The sequence below is a fragment of the Erithacus rubecula genome (genome assembly GCF_903797595.1).
Source record: "Erithacus rubecula genome assembly, chromosome: 2".
In the NCBI taxonomy this organism is placed as follows: Eukaryota; Metazoa; Chordata; class Aves; order Passeriformes; family Muscicapidae; genus Erithacus; species Erithacus rubecula.
This window is the reverse complement of record NC_136685.1, coordinates 46,975,260-46,996,177: the sequence shown is the minus strand read 5'-3', so window position 1 is coordinate 46,996,177 and position 20,918 is coordinate 46,975,260. Positions and strand designations below refer to the sequence as shown.

At 40.8% G+C, this 20,918-nt stretch overlaps 1 protein-coding gene across 1 annotated transcript in view; it reads right to left on the bottom strand.

Moving 5' to 3' along the window:
• The window catches only part of DCBLD1 (discoidin, CUB and LCCL domain containing 1), a gene marked incomplete at its 5' end in the record, with an annotated part of 46,574 nt that overhangs the window by 15,123 nt on the left and 10,533 nt on the right, over positions 1 to 20,918 (bottom strand). Inside the window, 5 exons of the mRNA XM_079299027.1 lie at positions 2,159 to 2,292; positions 3,933 to 4,005; positions 4,747 to 4,798; positions 5,350 to 5,487; positions 15,679 to 15,891. Of these exons, the coding sequence (XP_079155153.1) occupies positions 2,159 to 2,292; positions 3,933 to 4,005; positions 4,747 to 4,798; positions 5,350 to 5,487; positions 15,679 to 15,891 (610 nt within the window). The remainder of the gene's footprint in view (positions 1 to 2,158; positions 2,293 to 3,932; positions 4,006 to 4,746; positions 4,799 to 5,349; positions 5,488 to 15,678; positions 15,892 to 20,918) is intronic.

The window sequence follows — 20,918 nt, the reverse complement described above, 5'->3', positions numbered from 1 at the left end:
TCAGTCTTCATTACAGCACCTGGGGGTGCAGGTCTGCACATGGATCATGGAAGTAGAAACCTCCCAGATGCTGGAGAGTAGCAAACACACTGAAAGGGGAGTGGGGAGGCCAAGGTCAGCCCTTGCAGGGTGGAGGGTGAGACACAGCTCCACGTTAACAACACAGACACTTAACAGCTCGATGCACTCCAGCAGAGCTTTTGATGAGGTCAATTTCGGCTAAAGTCGCTAAATAATTTAAACCTTTAATACTGAAATCCACTATAAATGAGATTTTAAAAGCTTCAGCAAGCTCTTATTTAAGGGCATCTAAAAAGCTCTTAAGGCACTGCTGCTCAAGCACCAATTTTTTCTTGCAGGCTCTGGCTCATCTGCAGGATTTTCTTTCAGCATGTGGGTACTGCAGAACAGGGAAGCCATGCACCTTTGTAGATATCTCTTATAAAGGATTTTTTAAAGCACAAAATACATTGGTATATTTTCTTAGTAAACGGGCCTGCTGTTTCTAGGAGCACTTTTTCATGTTTTGAAACAGAAGCATTTCCCCACATACTCCAGTTTCCCCCTCCTGGGCTCACACCAACAGTTCATCTGTTCTAGAGGCTGGCCCAGGTGCCAGGTGTGGCAGACACATCCTAGGAAGCACTGTGCTGACACTCCCATTTTATCAAACTTTATGACATCTATTTTGGAGGCATACAGCCCAGTACAAGCCTGTGGCTTCCTGTGTAATCTGTAGAAAGCTACAGGTGTCTCCTAGGGCAATTCTGTCCCTTGGAGACACTCGAGGAGTGGCTCTGTCTGCCCCTAGAAGCAGGAGAGCTACAGGGGCTCTGCTCCCCCTTAGGGTGCTCTGTCACATTAAATGGGCTAAACCCCCCAGCACATGCACACTTGAAGTCTTATACACTTCATTCTTTGCCCACTGGCTCTTGTGCTGGGAAAAAAAATGTACAAATCACAACTCCCTTTCATTATATAATTTTATGTGCTACTGTCCAAGTCACTCTACTGGGATTATCAAGGCTCACAAGCATAGGAATGTATGTGAACAGCTCTGCAACAACTTTAGATAAGGTAAAAAATATTTAATTTAGGGCTTCACTAAGCTGGCATGTGTGATGGAAAAAAATTTGTATTATTTGTTTTATGGAGGGGCTTGGTGCCTGACTGGAGTTTTCAGTCCTGCTTTGCTTGAGACAAGTTTATACTTATTTTCTTTGGCAACTAACTTCCAAGAAAAATAGAAAATATTTAGGTTGCCCAGTTCTTTGGCTATGATCTACATACCACCCAGCTTTGTATACTCCAGTGCCATTGTATATAAACGCCATTTCAGTCTGTGCTGAAGTTTAAGCACAGCAACAGAGCACATGAATGCCTTTTTTCTATGAATGAAACCATGATTGTAAAATTGTCAGGAGGGTGTGAGAAATCATGGAGAAAACAGGAAAATAGTATAATAAATACATATTGCCTCAGCTCTTGCAGCCTATGGGATGGAAACTTCTCTTCTTAAAAAAGAAAAAAAAAAAAGGCCTCATGTATAATCCAGATAACATTTGAAAATTAAAAACTATAAACCAACAGGAATGACAGAAGCAGTTGCTGGAAGGTCTTACTGTGCTGGATAGAGATTAGAGGATTTATTTCTACTTCAACAGCAGTACAATTAAAAGTCAGAAGATAAGTGGTAAATATAACACCCTTGCTATAAATATTCTAAAAGAGAAAAACTGAACATGTCAAAAGCACAATGTTTAAGAAGTTGTTCATTAAATCCCCTATGGCTCAATGGCACTTTTTACTTACTCGTTTTTCTTTTTTTAAACTTCAACATGAATTTACCATGATTTATTAGCATATCGATTAAAGTTGTTTGTTGAAGAACATCGTACTCTCATGTATCTGCTAACAAAGTAATTTGAAGGAACAGAAGGGAAAAAAAAAAAGAAAATACCACCCTACATGGTATAGAGGCACTGAAAACCCGGAACTTTTCCTATCTCCATTGCTAACACCATTTCCATAATGCACACCTAACATCTTTTCCTCCCCAAAGGGTGTCCCCAGCTGCTGTTGCTGGTGGTGGGCAGTGCCCAGCTGTGCCCAGCTGTGCCCAGCTGTGCCCTGTGGCAGCCCCAGCCCCGGTACTCACTCGAGGGAGGGCACCCCGTTGGCCAGGGCGCCCTGGTAGCGGCTGATGCCCTTGTGCTGGGTGACGCTGATCTGCCCGCCCAGCTCGTCCGCCAGCACGCCGGCGTGGATGGCAGCCTTGCACAGCAGGGACGTCTGAAAGGCAGGAGCCACGCTCAGGAAATCAATCTGATAATGCCTTCCCTTCCCAGCCACCCCTATACAGGTGTGACAGCTCATAAAATCCAAAGCTCAAGGGGAATAAGAGGTAGGGGAGGGAGAAAGAGCATGTAATTTTTCTTTTCAAATGAAAAAAATAATCTGCTTCTGAGAAGGTGTTGTAAGAATGTCAGTCCTCATGGAAAAAAAGCCAAAGGAAAGACAACACTTCGTTGGGAAGATAAATCAATAATTCCTTGGTGTTCTTGCCTGAGGGCAGACCTATCTATTACTGCACCTTAGGATTTGAGTTATGGTGTACATTAGGGGTTTGGCTATGTGTTGAGTAGCTGCTGATGAGTTTTAAATGCAGCCCATTTCCCGGCATCTCGGGCTGGATAGTGGGGAAAAATACAGGCAGGACAGCTCACCTGCCAGCTAGGTGGCAATAACAGGGTCAGGGCAAGGCAGGAAAAGAACAGAGAAAGGTACAAAGGTGACTTTCCTAAGGGCTGCAGGCAGAGGTTGGTCAGGTTCACGCTGGCTCAGTTTGAGCTGTGCTACTGGGCAAGTTGTGGTGCTGGGCTGTCCCCCCAGGGAGGGGTGGGGACAGTGGAGGCACAGAGGCAGCACATCTCCAGGGGAGCCCTGCAGGTTCTTCCCATCAGAAAATCCTCCTTAATGGTGGAGGGAAAATTTCTTTTGCAAATTCCTCAGTGCAGATAAAATCTGCATGAGGTCATGCCATGTGCTGCTTTTCTGCCCTAATCATTGGAACCAAGGGCAGAATAACTCCAGCTAATGAGAATGTAATGTGGCTTTTCTTTGTTTCTTCAGCTCTGCCACTTTCCAGGCTGGAGCCAGCACGCTTGAATAACTGGATGAACAGGTTAAACGTGAGCAATGACTTTTGGAAACTCAGTGACTGTGATAGGGTAGGGTTTTTCTTCAGTGGTATGATGAGGCTTACGCCTCTGTGAGAGAGGAAAAGATTTCACAGACATGACAGGAGAAGAGTCCTGGGTGAGGGGCACAGAGAGGGCAGAGCTCTGAGTGATGTGAACTGTGGATAAATGCAACCACTTCAACTTTTTTCAGTTTAAAGAACAAGAAGTTAAAATAACTTAAAATAACTTAAAATAACTTCTTGTTGTTGGAGGCTGGTAGTTACTGGTGGGATGTGGTTAGACAGTGTGCAATATTTATTTCATCTCAGAGCATATGCTAGGATAGTGCAGGCATAATCTTAAAGAAAACCCACGTGTTACTGAAATGTGTCTTTTTCACATGTGGACACCAAACAAGTACAAGCTAAAATCATAGAAATATTTTGTACATGGATGAGCACTGCCCCAAGAAGGACAAACAATAGGCAGGCTTTTTCCAGAAAGCCAGAAACCACAAGTCAGGAGGTATATTTGACAATCAGTGGACTTTGTTCTCACACAATTGATTTGTCTGTTTGAAAAGTGTCTGTGTGCTTATATACTGATAACTTATATACTGATAATAAAAGGTATAGCAAAACAGCCCAGAAGAATTACTAACAAAAGTCAAGCAGCAAAAGTTGAAACCAAGTGGTTCTATTCTTGTTTCTTTTGTATTTATAAATTTCCCCTATTGTTGTGTGTACTTACATCTCTGTAACCTTCTCCAATATTCCCAGAAATGTCACCTGCTATGTCTCTGCAGCCAGCAGGACAGTATCTGCTGCAGTGAGAGAAGAAAGGCTTGTTTAAGGCATGAACTGTAGTGACAGCACACACAAACTCCTATAAAAGAAATGCTCTTAAACCAATAAATATTTTAGCAGTCATTTCTGGCTGATGCTCTGTTAGTAAGCATCATCTAGGAGCTAAATAAATGGACCCTTGAGATCATAGGTGCACTGAACACAGTAGCACACAAAGAACCAGAAAAGCAGTTTAGCAAGGGCATTTATTTCTGTTTAATTCTCTTGTTCTAGAAATGCTACCACACAAGTTTCCAGAGTACGATAAGAAGCCTATATGCACATCCAGACAGCAGTCAGAAGAGCACAATTTATTACCATTTCAAACCTATCACAAAGTTCAAGGAACCAAGAAATTATAGCTTGTCCTCAGATAATCTTGTATCAGCTGGGACGTGATCTGCTCCCAGAGGAAGCACTGGAATTTGAGGCTACTTTGAATTTCAAAGTGGAAACTCTTTTAACATATACCATGTATATGTATGCACTTAATGAGAATTGCTGAGAGCTCTGCAATTTCATTCCATCACTTTTCTGGGCCACAGTCTTCCATTCTGCACTACTACTTCTCACAACCAGGCATTAGACCATTACAGCACTGGGGCTCAACAAGCTTTACTTCTCCAGAAAACCAAGACTGTTAAACATTTTATAACAACTGAATAAGTTGACAGATACTGTAAAGCAAGCCAGAATGCAGAGTTGCAAACCCTCCTTACCTGAATTCAGCCTTTGTGTAGTGGTTTGCTCGTTCCAAACAGGTGATTAGATCTGTGAAAAGTTTACAAATGTCAATTCCCACTGTAGGATGTAAAAATACAGACAAATATTTGCCAGACCATGAAATTACATTTAAAGACCTCTTTGTATAATACTTAAGCAATTTTATCAGACTGGAAGCAACCACTATGGTTTGCTTTCATTCTTTTCAACTCCCTCTTCTACTCTTCTTACGCTTTATATCTTCTTCAAAGTTGAACAGACCACCAAAATATTAAATGTTCTGGAAATAAAAACTTTACCCCTCCATTCTATCACAGTGGGTTGGATGCTGGAGCTCAAAACACAGAAGAAGAAGGTGCTATTTTCCCCTCCATTGGCCCTGTATTGCAAATGGTCTAGGTAGGATTTCAGCAGCTATTTTATCTGGTTAATGTTATAACTGTTTCTTACACACATGCTATTAAAAATGCCATGGCTCATGCTAATCTGGAAATATTTAGGAACAAACATTTAGGCTAAAGCTCTATATGTGTAGAAATGATAATTAAATAGGGGGAACTATGCCACTAATCTTCTACTATTTTTGGGTATCACCTTACCTGGATGATCACTGCTGGCATAGGACAACAGAAAACCTCGTCCTGACACATGGGATCCACTCTCAAAGTGAATAGTTGCCTCATTGCTATCTAGAATGATTTCTTTGGGGACAGGCATCACATTACCACAGTACGGCCCTACAGACAGAACAAAGAAGATTTCAGAAGTTTAGATGACATAATTAGGCTGGAAAAGTCTCATGATTAGCAAAGAATTTCATAACACACTCATTCGCTTTCAGTATCAATCCAAATGTTGACAAAAGGGTTTTGGCTCCAGTCCTTTATGGGTATGAGCTCTAAAGCTGCCCTGACAAGGAGTGGCCAGGATCCAGTTGCCTCTGCATGGCAGCAATTCCAGCATCCACATTTCTCATCACATAAGCTTCAAGAGAAAGATTAATGCCTCCTGACCTTTGAAGTACAGCATGCTTGCAACCAGCAGTAACTCATTAGAGAAAATGACACTACATTCAAAAGCAATCCAAGGGATCTAGGCAGGGTCCCTGAGATAAACCCTCCAAACACACACAGCTCATGCCATTGTGGCACAGCAGCCAGTCAGAAGGGATTAAGATCAGAAACAGAGCACCTGGTTTTCAAGGACCTGCATGCCACAAGCTGAATTGTACTCCAAGGCAGTAACACTTCCCTTAGAACATTTCCTAATAATTTTCCATTTAAAAACACTATTAGACCGTGGAAGTACACAGCTCAAGTCTCTAGAGTTTTAAACAAAAAGAAAAGAGAGGGAAAGGGAAAGATGAAGGGAGTGGGACAGGGAGACAACAGCCTTGTGCTTGCAGTGAATTAGATAAGAGTTTTATAGCTACCAACTGCAGTATCTTGGAACAGCCTTTGGGACACTCCTTTCTTGTGACAGCAGGCATGCCCAGGACTCCAAGTTACTTCCTCAGAAAGTCGGTTCCTGAGGGGAGTGTTCCTTTGGGACTGCCACAGTCTGTGCTTGCCTTCTGTCACCATACCTGGGTGCAAACACTCATCCCTAGCTGCCCACAGGCACAGATAATAAAGACAATTCAAAGCAGTTTGGATATACTTGTTCAAACTTATGAGTCTATTTGCAATATAAACTGCAAAGAAGAGTTTCCATAAGATAGCAAACAGACATTTTTCCCCAGAGGAAAAAAATCCGAACGACCCTTTACAAGCCCTCAGCCCATCTGTTCTGTTGAGGTGAATGACAGCATTTGTGTCCTAAAGCAAGTCTTTGGGATGAAAAATGATCACTTTGATTTTTCCTAGACAGCCTCATCTTGGTGGTGGTGGCTACTTTAGGGCAACTTGGAACTGACTTCTGAGACACAAAAAATTACATACACATCATGAATGATACCCATAGTAGCAGGTTCCTAAGAGCTTCTTCATTTTGCTTGATACTCTTAGGGAAGGAAAGCTCTTTTCCAAAGATGAGGGAAGGGGCTCTCTTCCAAATACTTCATTTGCCTTACAACAACTATAAGGTCAGCCTACAGAGTAGCCCAATCAGAGCCAACGACAGTCAGCTGTCAGCAGATTGGGACAAACAAAAGGAAGAACTCTTGTCCTTTTGGCTTATAAAAATCATATGGTGAAGCCAGGCAGGCAGAGAAACAAGCGATGAGTGTGACATTTCCCTGGAGTACTCATGTGTTGAGAAATGACTCACGACTTAGTCACAGAAAACAATGTCTATAAAAAGGGTTAAACAAATTGCTTAGGAAATGAACTTATCAAAAAGACAGCATCTGACACTGTGTCATACCAGACAACTGCACGAGTGATTTATTTGAGAAGGTCTTTTGTGTCAGGTTGCAGTGGGAGAAGTGAAGTGCTAACTTAGATTATTTTTTGAGAGAGAGAGAAATGGGGAAAAGACAAGAAGCATTGCAAGTCTTTGAAATAAAACACCTGAGAAAACTTTAGTCCTTTTCTTCTCTCAAGGACTGTCTCACAAGTGTTCTTTGGCTTTCTCCCTCCCAGGGATTGGCAGTGACCTATCTGCTCTGGAGGTATAATTTAGATGGCTGATTCATGCATCCACACATCAGCTGGATCAGGATGAGCGTCTCCTCCAGCAGCAAGTCTACATACGTTCCAGGTAATTATACAAACAAATCATACATCATGAGCAAAACCAATACAATAAAATAACATAAAATACAAAATAGTCTAGACACACAGAGCTGTATAGTCCAAACTATAAAGCAAGAAATTCAGAAACAATCAGCTTAAGAAACCAACATTCAGTGTCTAAAGACAAGTTTCTACTATTAAGTAATAAGTCCAAGAGGCTACCAGGCTATGGTTATATACCAAGAGTAGTTCTGCCGTACCAAGAGATTCCTATGCATAGATCAAAACAAAGGTAGCCTAGGATTAGTTCCTTAAAGGATATAGAAGCAAGAAAGAGTATATGTTCAAGGAAGGAATAGTTTCCAAAGGTTTATAAGTTTTTTGCAAAGATTTGTAAGAAAAGGAATAGGGGAGGGGGTGGGTGGAATTTATTAATGCTACAAATCATTCACTTGCCTTTTGTTGCAAACTGAGGAAGCCTTGCAAAACACTTCAATGTATTTCTTCTCAATAATTCAGGTCATACCATATCAGCACTATACTGTCAGGTCCTCAGACTTGCCTGGGATCTACCAGAGTTTATTTCCATGTTATCAAACTTACAGAAGTAAGTGCTGAGAGGGAGAGCTCAGGAAAAACTTTAAGCGTTATCTCACCCCTAAACTGCAGCTCTTAGAGAAACTGATCAGGCACCAGTTTGACTCAGAGGTTCTTTACTCCCTGAAAGAACTAGAGATGTGTACAGTCTGTTTTTTAGGAAAAGGTGTTAACCCACCCTTTTTGGTGCTTACTGTGTTTAAAATGACCAGTGTAAAAGCACCTCTGATTTGATTTACTTAATAATACTGGGTTTGGTTAAGCAGTATCTCCCTCCATTTTGCCAAATCTTTGCAGAGTAGCTTTTTAAACTTCAAATGCCCATTTTTCCCCTAACAAATTTCTTTTACATTGATGGTCTTCCAGAAAGCTCGCGAAGGAGACAACTAGTAATGCTTAGAAAATAAAACTGATTCAGTGTCAAGAAAATTCTTCGGGTTCAGTTTTGACTGACAAGAGATATGCTTTCATCTGTTTTTAAATTTTCTTTAGAAAAGTGTTTTTAGGTACTCTTTTCCCATGCACTTCCATACATCAGTCCTCTTATTTCCTTTCAGGTTGTAAAGCCAGAGACAGGACAATCTCCCAGACTGTCTCCATTTTGGCTTGTGGAGTGCCTAACTACAAGCACTTGCTATAGACACAGCAGTACCTGGTAGGTTTGCTCTCCATCAACTCACTATTACCTCAAATACATATATTGTGAGAATTTATAGACATTAGAAGACCAGCCAGCATATGTACTCATTAGACTTCATCTAAAAACTATATTTAATCTACTCAGTATTCTCCATTTGCGACTGAGGTAACAAAAATACTTTCACTGTTTACTTTTAAAACTCATTCATATGTGCTCCCCATCTTGTTTGTCCATTCCACCTGAGATTCATTGATTTCCCTGGGCTGTCTATATGAATACTGTACAACTATAGTAAAGATGAGAGATGGTGGAGAAAGCCCCTGTATGAAAATGAGAAACTTGCTTATAGGGCCCTGTTAATTTTTACTGCAGCATTTGGACTTGACTCTGGATAAATATTTAATTCCTAAACCTGGGATTTAGCCAGAAGTTTTTAAGATCCCTTTTGAGAACTGCCAGATCACGTTATCAGTTTTTCATCTTCTAATGTTAGTTGTGAGGTGGGTTGTTTTGCATATTCGGCTTGAAAAACGAGTCACGAATGCTGATCTCTCTCAGCTTCCTGTTGAAGTGACTTGGCTGGAGCTTTGCTGGGGTAAGTAGGCAGGATTACTTGGTTTGTTTATAAGAACAAAGGAAAGAGTTTGATTTAATAAACAGATGTGTTACGTGTGATGAAGCTGAGTAGGTGTTCTCCATATTTCAATATTACTGTATCTAGATGCCAGGGCCTGTTCTCCTTTCCATGTCTCATTAAAAAGTTGACCCAACTGTGGTTCCGTCTGTTCACTCCAGATTCCTTTAACATATATTTATAAAAATTCTGCAGAAGAGATATTAGAGGTCTAAGGATTTCAAGCATTCTAACTTTAATATTCTCCATAATTAAAGTGAGTTTTAATGCCTTTCATGCAGAAGATTTGATCTATTGGTATGGCTTAGGTGGCTTAAATAAAACACTTTTTGTCTCCAAGCAGCATTAACATCCTGCAAGATACACAGTAAACTGTCTCGTGGATATCCTTTGGCTGGCCCCTCTGGAGACTGAAGAGACTATTTTACATGTTGTTTATTTTTTAAATGTTAGCAATTGCCTACTGCTTTTGTCTTTTTCATAACAGTGTTGTTTTGCAAATCTGATGATCTTTACAGCATTGTTGGGTTTTATGAGGTCTAGTTTACTTCTATTGTCAACCAGGCTCTGGCACAGCTCCTGAGCTTTCTTTGTTGAATTATGTTCCTTTATTTTTTCTATTTCCCTTAAAAAGTACTGTGCCCAGAGGACTCTCTTCTTTCACACCAGCTGGAAATGCCTACATGCTGCTTATTTCTCTAGTTTCTAATACTTTCTGCATCTTTTGTAAGGCTTTTGCTTCCTTTTAGAAGCAACTATTTCCCTCTTCAGCTATTGAATGGCTGGTTCACTATGCTCATTTTGCCTTCAAATTCCTCAAATTCATTTGAAATCTGCAGCTTGACATTTGCAGAGGTCTTTAAGAAACTTAGTTTGGATATTAAATAATGATGTCTTCTGTTCAACAGAGAATCTTCTCCCTTTTTTCAGTCTTTAATTGCAAAGTAAGCCCTGGTAGGCAGGCAAGATGCAGCAACAATCCATGGCTGTGCCTTTTAGGATTATCATGTCTTAATGCATTTGTTTGGGGAAAACAATGCTTTAAACTGCAGCCTTTTCTCAAATAAATCAATTTGAAATTACCTCAGTAGCTGAGAGAGGACAGGGAATAAAATGAACATGGATTACATTTATTTCACTTCAGAGCTAAAAACTCATCCAGAGTGCAAGTCTTTCACAAATAGCTCACAAAACCAGCAAGGAAGTGTTGTATGAAAACACCTTCAGTCTCAAAATTCATCTCCATCCCACATTTAAATATTTTGATAAGCAGTAATCGCCTCTCTCCAAGAGAGGTCCTCTTGGCTCACACCCTGACATGCACAGTGGGAACCAGCAGAACCCTGTAAGGACACACAAAGTGCTGCTCTGTGTCCTTCCCTGTCCATCCTTGCAGGATGCAGGGAAGGTGGAGTTTAACACGCTGCAGCTCTGAGATGACAGAGTAGGTAGTCAGGATGAGACAGCCTGGTTATTCAACATTTAACTCTGTGCAACATAGTCTGACCTCAGGCTGAGTGGTAAGCATTTCTTGTTTTAGGAAGAGCAAATATAACTTTTGGTTAAGGTTTCCAAAGGGTTGCCAAAGGCTGTGATAAAGGACAGAAAAAGGCATCAGAGGTTGGGGAAGTAATCACAACTTTAACATGGAGCATCTACTCTGCCTGCTTGACCTCAGGTGAATTCCCTCCTTTTAACACTGCTGTGGTTTTAGCCAAATCCAAAGGCAGAAACACAGCAACAACTAGGAATCATGAGTGAAGACTTGTAGTTTAACAAAAAACAGAGAATAATACAGTGTATACAGCTAACAGGAAAAAAGGTCCAACATTCTTTGTTGCATCAATACTTCCAAAGCTGAAAACTCAGGATACTGCAACCACTCAGATGAAACCCAACTGTTAAAAGTGTTTTGACTGTTAAGAAACTGCTCAACTTGATCTTCAGCAAGAACTTGTCTGGGCATTTCTCTGGGTTTCCTGAAATACCAGAAACAATACAGTAATAACGAGTTTCCTTTGAGGGATGAAAAAGAAATCTGGACACACCCTTTATTCAAACAAGATATTTATTTCAATACATAATGACTGACTGGTTTGTTGAATACCCTCAAGTGATAATGACAGGTAGAAGGCATCTGAAGGCATTCTGTACCTTTAGTAATGGGGTGTGGGGAGAAGAAAGCATTTTCAGTAAATTCTTTATTTCATGTTAGTTACCAGCTGTAAATTATGCAAGAACAAGTCAACTGCACTAACTCTCCAAATTATTACTAGTCACTCAGCAGCTCTGACATCCACCCCAGAGGAGCACATCAACCTCCTACTGACTGCAAGTGAATGAGGAAGTAAGTAGGCACTTAACTCTTCTTTTGGCTTTCTCTCTAGTCAAGACTGATGATCATATCACAAAATTAAGGGAAAAAATATCAAGACATTAGATGGGGAAGAGATAGAAAAATGAAAGAAAAAGGGGTCAAAAGAGGTACAGAAATCTGATAGAGACATGAAAAGAAGCAGACTAAAAGCAGCTCCTGTCAAACTTTTAAAACATTTATGATCCACCTTCATAAGTGTGCAAATTTTGTTCTTGAGAACTACAGGGCTGACATGGTTAATCTTGTTTTCACATATCCCTTTAACTAATTAAAAAATCAGAAGCTCTACTTCAGAGCTCAGTATTTTTAATATGCTCAGATAATGCAATTAACTCGAGAAGAAAAGCATTTCGGTAAAGGCTGCACCTTGTCTGCACTGTGAGATTATGCTCATATTAATTTTCTGTGGGACAAAAAACACCATATTTTAATCCAGTCAAAAGCTGTGCCTTTGAAACAGAACATGATCATCTATTTATTTCTCCTAGAGACAACATTGTGCAAAGCTGTGCTAATATTTAAATGTTTGTCAGACAAAGGTGACTCAGTTTCACCAAAATGGGTGTTAGACTCCTTTACTGACTGATGATTAATATTTTCACAGCTACGTCTGGATACAGAGCTAACAGCTTGAAAGAAAAGTCTTGCTACAGGTTCCATCTCCAGTGAACACTAAATAACATCATTTGCAGAGTAATAACTCATAGATACAGTGTTCAGACACTGTATGACTTCAGTTTTAGAGCTTCATTAAGATTATTTATCATCTTTTAATTGCAATATTGGAGAAATCTAAATTCAATACCTGCTTTCACAGATCCATCAAAACTGAAAAGCACCAAAGGTGAGAAGAACTGTAGTGTCACATTTGTGTCTTAGTTGAGACTGAGAAAGGCATCAGTAGATCAGCATACACAACAGCACTACATGATTTTCTAGGAATGAATCATACTCTTCTATCCATCTGCAGAATCCAAGGAATATCCTGACCTTTTATGAAATTTGCATGTAAGTGCTCTAATCTGTAGTCACCAACTTACAAAAGTAACATCAATGTTCCTGCTAACATAAATCAATTAATCCTTTCATTTGTATTTAACAGATTCCCTATACTGCATGGAACATAAATACACCAAAGACAAATTGAGTTACTCCTTGCTGTATTGCAAGAATCCCTGCAGATGGTTATAATGATGAATGAATCACAGTTAAATGTAAAGACTGGAATAAATCTGAAAGGAAAACAATACTTTATCATCTGGAGTCTTCTTCACACTAATTTTATATTTGTACACATAATCTACTATTTTGCCTCTGACCAATTTTCTAAGCTTCACATATACTCCTCAACAGATGTTTGTACTCATACTGACATTCATGTTGTTGTCTTCTGTAGAGCTGAAGAAATCAGCATGATGTTAAAAAGATATTTCCCTTTGGACCTTATTGTCTTGTAATTGCAAACCTCCAAAATAAAGAGCAAAGGCTGCTCACTAATTTGAAACATGAGCAGTATTCACATTGCCAGCTTTCATACTTTTGTTTTTTAGGTTTTCCTTTTTAAGCCCAGAAAACACATAAAGATTAGTTTTTAATTGCTCAGATGTTTCCAGTGCTTGAAAAATATTTTCAACTCTCCATCATCCCATGAAAGAATTTCGATATCTAAGGTCAGTATCTCCTCGGCCAGAGGGAAGATGTTGAGCTGCCTGTAGATGTTCATGAAAAGGGAAGGGCTGCAAAGAGGAGATGTGAGTCCAAAACCAGCTGTCTAAAAGGACACTTAGCAAACTGAATGGATGTAGCAGTGCTTATTCATAAGGCTTCTTTCACTTGCACAAATGCATATTGAAACCCAAAGCCATAGCAAGATGGTTGTAAAAAAAGACTTAGAGAAGCTCTAATCTCATCTAAGAATTCATGTGGCTTTTAAAACATAAGCAACATCATGAATTTATGCCCACAGAACTATTTCCACATCCATTCTGCATGGATTTGCCTGAATGTAGAATAGACACTCTGTAGGTATGCTGGTGGGAAAGTTTACAGTGAGCTGCAGACCACAAAAACCATTACAGAAGGTATATCTGCCTAAACTATAAAACTGGTTTAATCAGATATGACCAAAATCTGCTAATTGTGCAGTTCACTACTGAGAATGCAAATTACAGTCCACATGCATCAGACATTATCAATCAGATCTGAAAATGGGTGTGGGAATACTTTAAAAAAATTAATTATGTGGACTTGATTGCATAATACACAGCTATTCTGTGCTTATAGGCTGAATGACTGCAGTATAAATGATGTGAAGATGCCTTCAGGCTGATCTGTAAGGAGCCAGAATTTCAATCAACATCAAAGTTTCATTTTTCACTTGGAAAAACAATATATTGATTTATTCCTCTTTCTGAGAAGATCCTTAGATTAGAAAAGTCAAGACAGTATCAGTAAAAATTATTCAAAGATATGCTAGTGCAATAACAGCCACTTATTTCTTACTGCCAAGTACAGACAGACTCCTTCAAGTGAACACAACTCATTGCTTAGTTATGAAATGGATCACAGAACCATAGAATGGCTTGGCTTGTAAGGGATCTTAAAGGGAGTCTAATTCCAACCCTCCCTGGCATGGGCAATGACCTTCCATTAGATTAGGTTGGTAAGATCCCCATCCAGCCTGGCCTTGAACACTTCCAAGGATGAGGCATCCACAACTTCTCTGGGCAACCTGTTCCTGTGCTTCACCTCTCTCACAGTGAAGAAAGAAATAAATAACATTAAAAAATCCCAGCACACATGAACAGAGATGTTCCTTATGCCTCAAATCAAGCTCTGTGCAGGCTTAGAAATCAGCATAACACTGCCCACTCTTAGAGAAGATTTTTTAAAAATGTAATGCCTCCCCCATGAGAACAATAATTACCTTTACCTTCCTTTGTGAGCAAGCCTTTAATACTTCATTTGATCTTCTCTTACCAGATGAGTGATAAGCCTATCATGCTGATAAATGAAAGGCAATCAACCCTCCTTACTACTAAGATAGTCTATGAGATCTCATCTTTGGAGAACCGCATACTTTTCTGAGCCAAGCAGCGAGGTGGAAAACCTGCAGAGGCTCTGTGCAGCTCCTATCTTCATCACATTTTTCCCTTGGATCCATTCTGCTGGTTAAGTCCAGCACAGCACATTTAGCCTCAGCTGACTGAAGGGCTACACAGCCCACTCCCAGCAGGCAAAATTTTCCAAACTATCAATTCAGGAGTTTATTCCTTCATTACACAACTCCTTGCAGACTTGAATTTAAATTGGATTTCTGAAAAAGAGTGCATGACTTGAAAAATCAGTCTGACTCTTCTAGAAAGTGCAGATCAAAAGTTTCAGTGACAACTGGTTGGGAAAACCATTTTGAGGAAGGCCTCAGGTTCTCCCTGGGGAGAATCCTGTTGCCGTTATGATTGTTTTAAGTGCACAGCTGTAGCAGATTATTTGCTTATCTTCCTGTGCAAATCTCTTACAAGAGCACAGTCTGGCTGTATGCATTTAATATCTGCAAGTATTAAAGCCTGTACATTAGTAAGGTAGCTAACATCTAGCAATAGTAAAGTTATCTCCTCTTTGAGCCATGGTCTGCCTAGGAAAAGACACACAGGGTGATCAACTCCAATTTTTCATCTTTGCCTAGTTTGTGAGGAAGATCCTCCCCTGCACAAGAAGGGAACAGGGCTGCTATAGATCTAGGGAGTTCTGTACCAGAACTGTGATGGTCCAGCTCTGCAGGTCTGAAGGCAGAGCCCTGGCAGCCCCTCTGCAGCACAGCACCCTCTGCCTTGGCAGAACCACACACAATGGGACAACACAGGGGTTCCCACACAGAGAACAAAACTCTTGAGTAAAAAAGGAGGAGGAGAGGACAAAGGCTGACACTTCTTGCATTTTGCTAAGCTGCCTTTTACTCTTACTTTTACCAGTCATGCACTGACCATGGCCTTGTCTCTTACATACCATGCAATGTTGAAGAGCTCTGGATGGTAAGGTAGCTGGACTCGCATTTCTGTGATTCAATATCCAGGTCTCCAATTTTCAAGATGAGGCGTTTTCCTGGAGGCACTTGGATTTTCTTTTCACAAAGAGTGTAGTTTGGATATGTCCCAGGATAGTTCTTGGATGCTAGTGTCCCACTGTCTTGATACATCACTGTGTGCCCACATCCATCCCCTGCAGTAGGAGAACAGAAAGGAAGAGAAACAGAATGTATCCCTCAATAAAATAAATATAAGAAAATAGTGGCTACATAATCATGTCTCATGCATTTTTCCTTTTTAAATAAGTATTTTGTAATACTCCACCTCAGTTCTGCTGCTGTTGGAACATAGGTAACTGAAATAAATATAGTCACATTTCTCTTGTAAAGCAGTAGGAGGAAGGCTTGGAAACACTCATGAACTAGGGTGTATTTGACAGTAATGTACAGACAGTGTCTCTCTGGATTTCTGCTTTATAGCCAAACCCTACTAAATCCCTGAGGATGCTATTCCACATGTAAGAAGCAGGATCTTCTGTAAGTAATTTTCTCCCAGTTATCAGCATTTTATTTCCATAGCACTAGCCACCACAGAGAGGGTAACTGAGTCATACATAAAAGCACAGACATATGATTTAACTGCTTACTATCCCAGACCAAGCACATTTGATTTTTCTATTGTTTCTCTTGTGCCACTTGCACAACACTAACAGCACTGAGGACCAGGTGAAGACACAAGAGGGACTCCCAAAGTGGGGTGTGCACTGTTAATGGTACACAGGCTGCTTTGCAGCACCATGCCCAGAAATGCTCGTGCTGCTGCCTCGTGCTCCAGGGGTGAAGGTAGGGCTCCTCAAAGCATGTCTTCATGGCACTGCATAGGAGCCAGCTGGGCTTTGGAACCTCTCCTTGGTGGAGAGGCATCTGAGGAGCAGCTGCAGCAGATCAGAGGACAACAGGAAAAGGTGCATGGAAATGCATGGGGGGATGTGTGGACTGACATGGAAAACAGGAAGCATCCACAGAGGGGGAAGGAAGCAGGTATAAGAGGCCTTGACTACTAAAAGAAGCAATTTTTACTGAACTATTTAAAAGCATACTAGTAACTTAAAATTTGTATATTAAAGTTTAAGCCATTTTGTTCTGGTCAATCTTCCAAATAGTGGAAACATTTCTGACAGTGGATTAGTGTCACATACACATATATCTAAGAGGCAGTTTCAGGTCATTTAGGGCACAGGCACACTTTCCACAGGAGTCATGTATATCGTTATCCTTTATCTTGAAAAACTAAAGCTAATCCAAGAAGTGTTAACAAAATAAAGAATCCTTCAGAGCTGGGAACTCACAATGTTCATTTTAACTACCCACAATTTTACTTTTGGGGATATTTTGGTTTAAATGTTTTGGTCTGTGCCATCCAAATTACTATCTGGATATCCTTCCAAAATCAGAAGGAAAAAAAAAAAAAAAAAAAGGTTTGATAGGATTATTTTAAAAGGAAAAACTAGGAATGAAGTGTTGAAAAAGAAACATGCCATACCAAGGGGTGGGGGGGAAGGGGCATGCTGTGCTAAGATAAGCTCCAAGCTATCAAATTTTGACTTGCTACTGTATAATTACACTGCCATTTCATCCAACTCACTCATCTGCTTTTTCACAAGCAACCACATTTATTTTGAAGCTTTGGCATTACTACTAGCTTTGTTGCCTGCTACTTATTTTTGTCATAGGTTCATGCTGGGAATAGAGGTGAATAGAAGATATAGATCCAAAATTATATCACCATAAAACATATTCAATATGGTTTTTTCAGATCTCCTTTTTCACATGCTTTAAAAAAACATCTGTTGTTCAGGTTTTTCAACCAAGTGCTATTGATTTTAGGATGGCAAGGAAAATACTCAAGATGAGAGGAAAGCCGGCCTCATAAGCAAAACACCTTTTAATGGAAACTCTTGGCAACAGGAATGAAGAGATAAAGAACATTATGGTAGATGAACTGTTCATTTTCTGAACAGAGAGAAGGGTCCATAGAGGTCTAGGCAGTGTAAAACCAGATCACTTCCAGCAGGACACAGGACAACCTTGATGCCCGTGATGCCAACTGCTGTGCAGTAAAAAAAAAAAATTAAAAAACGCCCATGGCCTTTAATTTAAACTCCATGTTTCTAACTGTGAGAATTTATTTTAACTGGAATAAAGAAACTACAATACTGAGCTTTGTTTGCAACTTATCCTTATTAGGGAAGAAAAGGAGAAACAAAGGGAAAGTTACAGAACCACATGGGGATGAATTTAAAATGGCAAGTCCAGTGTTCACACAGACTTCATCTTACTGGGCTATGTTCTGGCTATGCCACCTTTGTACAACACTGAGGATCTTTTGTGGTGCAAAATGCTGTTCAAAAATGCTGTAGAGACCTTGCCATCATGATAAGACCCTGATGACTGTCCAGGTCACAGACCCTTATATTTCTGCAGAAAGTATACAGGCAAAACTGTACATGAGAGCCTGCCATCCTCCTCTGTGAGGTTATGAAAGGTCATGCTCACAGGGAAACTTCTTCCTTTTTTTTTTTTTTTTTTTTTGTTAAATCTGTCTTTGAGTGAGAGCATTACCACCAGAGCATCTTTTGAGCTAAGAAAGCATAAATGCTATTTTCTGACTTTTCACTGGTGGAACATGGCCATCCAAACACTCCAGCTGAGGAGAGTTGCATCAACCTGCACCTATAACATCCCTTTCTGCCTCAGTTCTGCCTGCCTGCCATGAAGCAAAAGCTAATGATAAAAGCTTGTTTGCCACAAAAACCAAAGTAATGTTCTAAAATTTAGACCAAGTCCTAGTAACTATTGCTTCCAACAGAGAAGGCTGACTGCAGCTCTGAATTCTGAGTTTCTCAGCAAGATTACAATTTTTCTTTGCTCTGGTACACAGAAATTCACTGGAAAACACACCCTAAAAGAAGGAGTCAGAAGGTATAGAGGGAAGGTGGATTAAAGCTCAGGATCTGACAACTCAAAGACTGAAAGAATGACTAAATGTCAGTAAAAAACTTACAAATATAATATCACTATATAATAAGGGCTCAGAAATGGAAGCAAGCTGTAAGGTATTTGAGTACATCCCTAGTCACATTATCAAATTTAAAATGTGAACAATACTGTCATTAGTTTTGTTCCTATTATTTTTCACAGGAAATTTTGATTTTCAGTAGGAATGTGTTGGCCAAACTTAAAATATACTGAGTTGAAAACACAACTCCCTCATCCCTATAAAAACTATGGCTTAAACACCTGATGTCACACTCTTTTCTATAGGCACAGCTCTTCTGGATGCAAATAAATTTATTTAACCAGTCACTCTGACAGACTTTCTTGTAGACAGTAAATTTTCACTTATCATTACTTCTGAGAACTGTTTTCTATCACCCCATTTGGCAAGAAGCTGGCAGCCTTGCCTAAAGACATCCAGGTTTCATCGCTTCTCACTGGACAGGAGCAAAGCAGCATATTTGAGCACAAGGTACTAAACAACCAGAGAATCTAAACCTACCCAGATTTAATAAAATCTCTCCTCGGCATCAGGAGTTATTGAAAACACATCAAACATGCTTTGCAGAACAAGTTCCCACGGGCATTTGAATCAAGACCAAGATCATGATCTCTGAGTCGTGGGCAGCCACCTGTTGGCTTACATGCAGGTTGTACCAAAGATCACACAGCACTGGAACTAAGGCTGTTTACCAGAGATAAAAATAATCTCCCATGGCAGATGATGGAAACAACTCCCCAGGAAGAAAGAACCACAACTGGCACCTTCTGCCACAGCAGCAGGCACTCACACCTTGCCCTCTCTCACACAGGAGGTGATGCCAAGAGCAGTGCATGCTGTAAACCCAAACCTGGGATCCCACCAGGACACACCTGCACTTGTGGCTGTGGAGAGGGCAGGAGGAGATAGCAAGGGGCTGGCAGGTGTCCCCACCCTCAGACACACAAGAAATGGATGCATGTGGGACAAGGTGGAGAAGTATCTCCAAGCAGCTGTCTGGGCTGGGTCTGACCATGGCTGCTGGCACAGGCAGGAGGGTTCCCTCTAGGATCTAACCTGCTCAGGAAGGACAGAGGTGATGAAAACAAGCTCTGGTCCCATCCTGTGAGCTGCCTAGCAGATACTGGGGCTTCAGCACAATGGTGGAGGTGCCAGAAACAGCACAGAGATCCATGAAGATGATGCTGATTCTTTCAGGAGCCCTCCTGTCACCCAGAACCACCTGCCTGGACTGACTCTTTCCTTATCCCCCTTCAAGGCCCAGCACACAAGCTGAGCCATGGTGTCTCACTCCTCTGCTCCCTGGGCTTTTCCACCCCTTGGCTGCACACATATGTGGGTGTGCACAGTGCCTTCATCCAACCATTCCCTTCTGAGATGGGGAAAAGGCTGCAGTTTTTCAAATAAGTACTATAAAAAGTTTCCATGTGCTGCACCTTTCAGAAACATGTTGATTTGGCCAAGTACAAAACAGAGTAGGATATCAAAGCATTTTCAAAAGCATTGCTACAATATCCTGGCAGCAAACAGCTGCCTTTTTCATCCCTCTGATTCACCCTCACCAAGCAATTCATAACAGCCTTGGACTCACTCCAGTGCTAAAGACCTGTTATACCTCGGTGTGATCACACACTCAGCCTTCAGCTCCCTGCCCTCTTCCATCCCATGGGATGAGCCCTGGGAGCCCCACTGCTTCCCCCTTGGACTCCCTGGTTACAGACTAGTGCTGCCTGATGTCCCTTGGCTGCACATCTTTCATAAGCAACCTTGTGTCCCTCCCTGCCTCCTCTCTCCCAGTCTGACATCCTTCTGAAGTCACCCTCATGGTGGTGCTTGGGACAAGGCAGGCTCCCCCTACTCCCTATGGAGGGAACAGAGCTGTTGGGAGCTCATGGCCTGCCCTTCTTCCTTTCCACTCCATCCTTTGAGGGAAGAGCAGCCAACTGGGTTTGAATACCTAAACTCTGAATTCAGCCCAAAAAACCCAGCATTTTCTGAAGAGAGACTGCAGCAAATGGGCACAGTCAAAGGGAACAGAATGCCACTGAGTCAAGGCTATGGCTCTGAGAGTTCTGATGAGAATCCCCACAAGGAGAAAAGAGATTTGTCTCATCTTCCACATTGCTGTCACTCAAGTAATAACTCCAGCTTATTAAAAGCTAC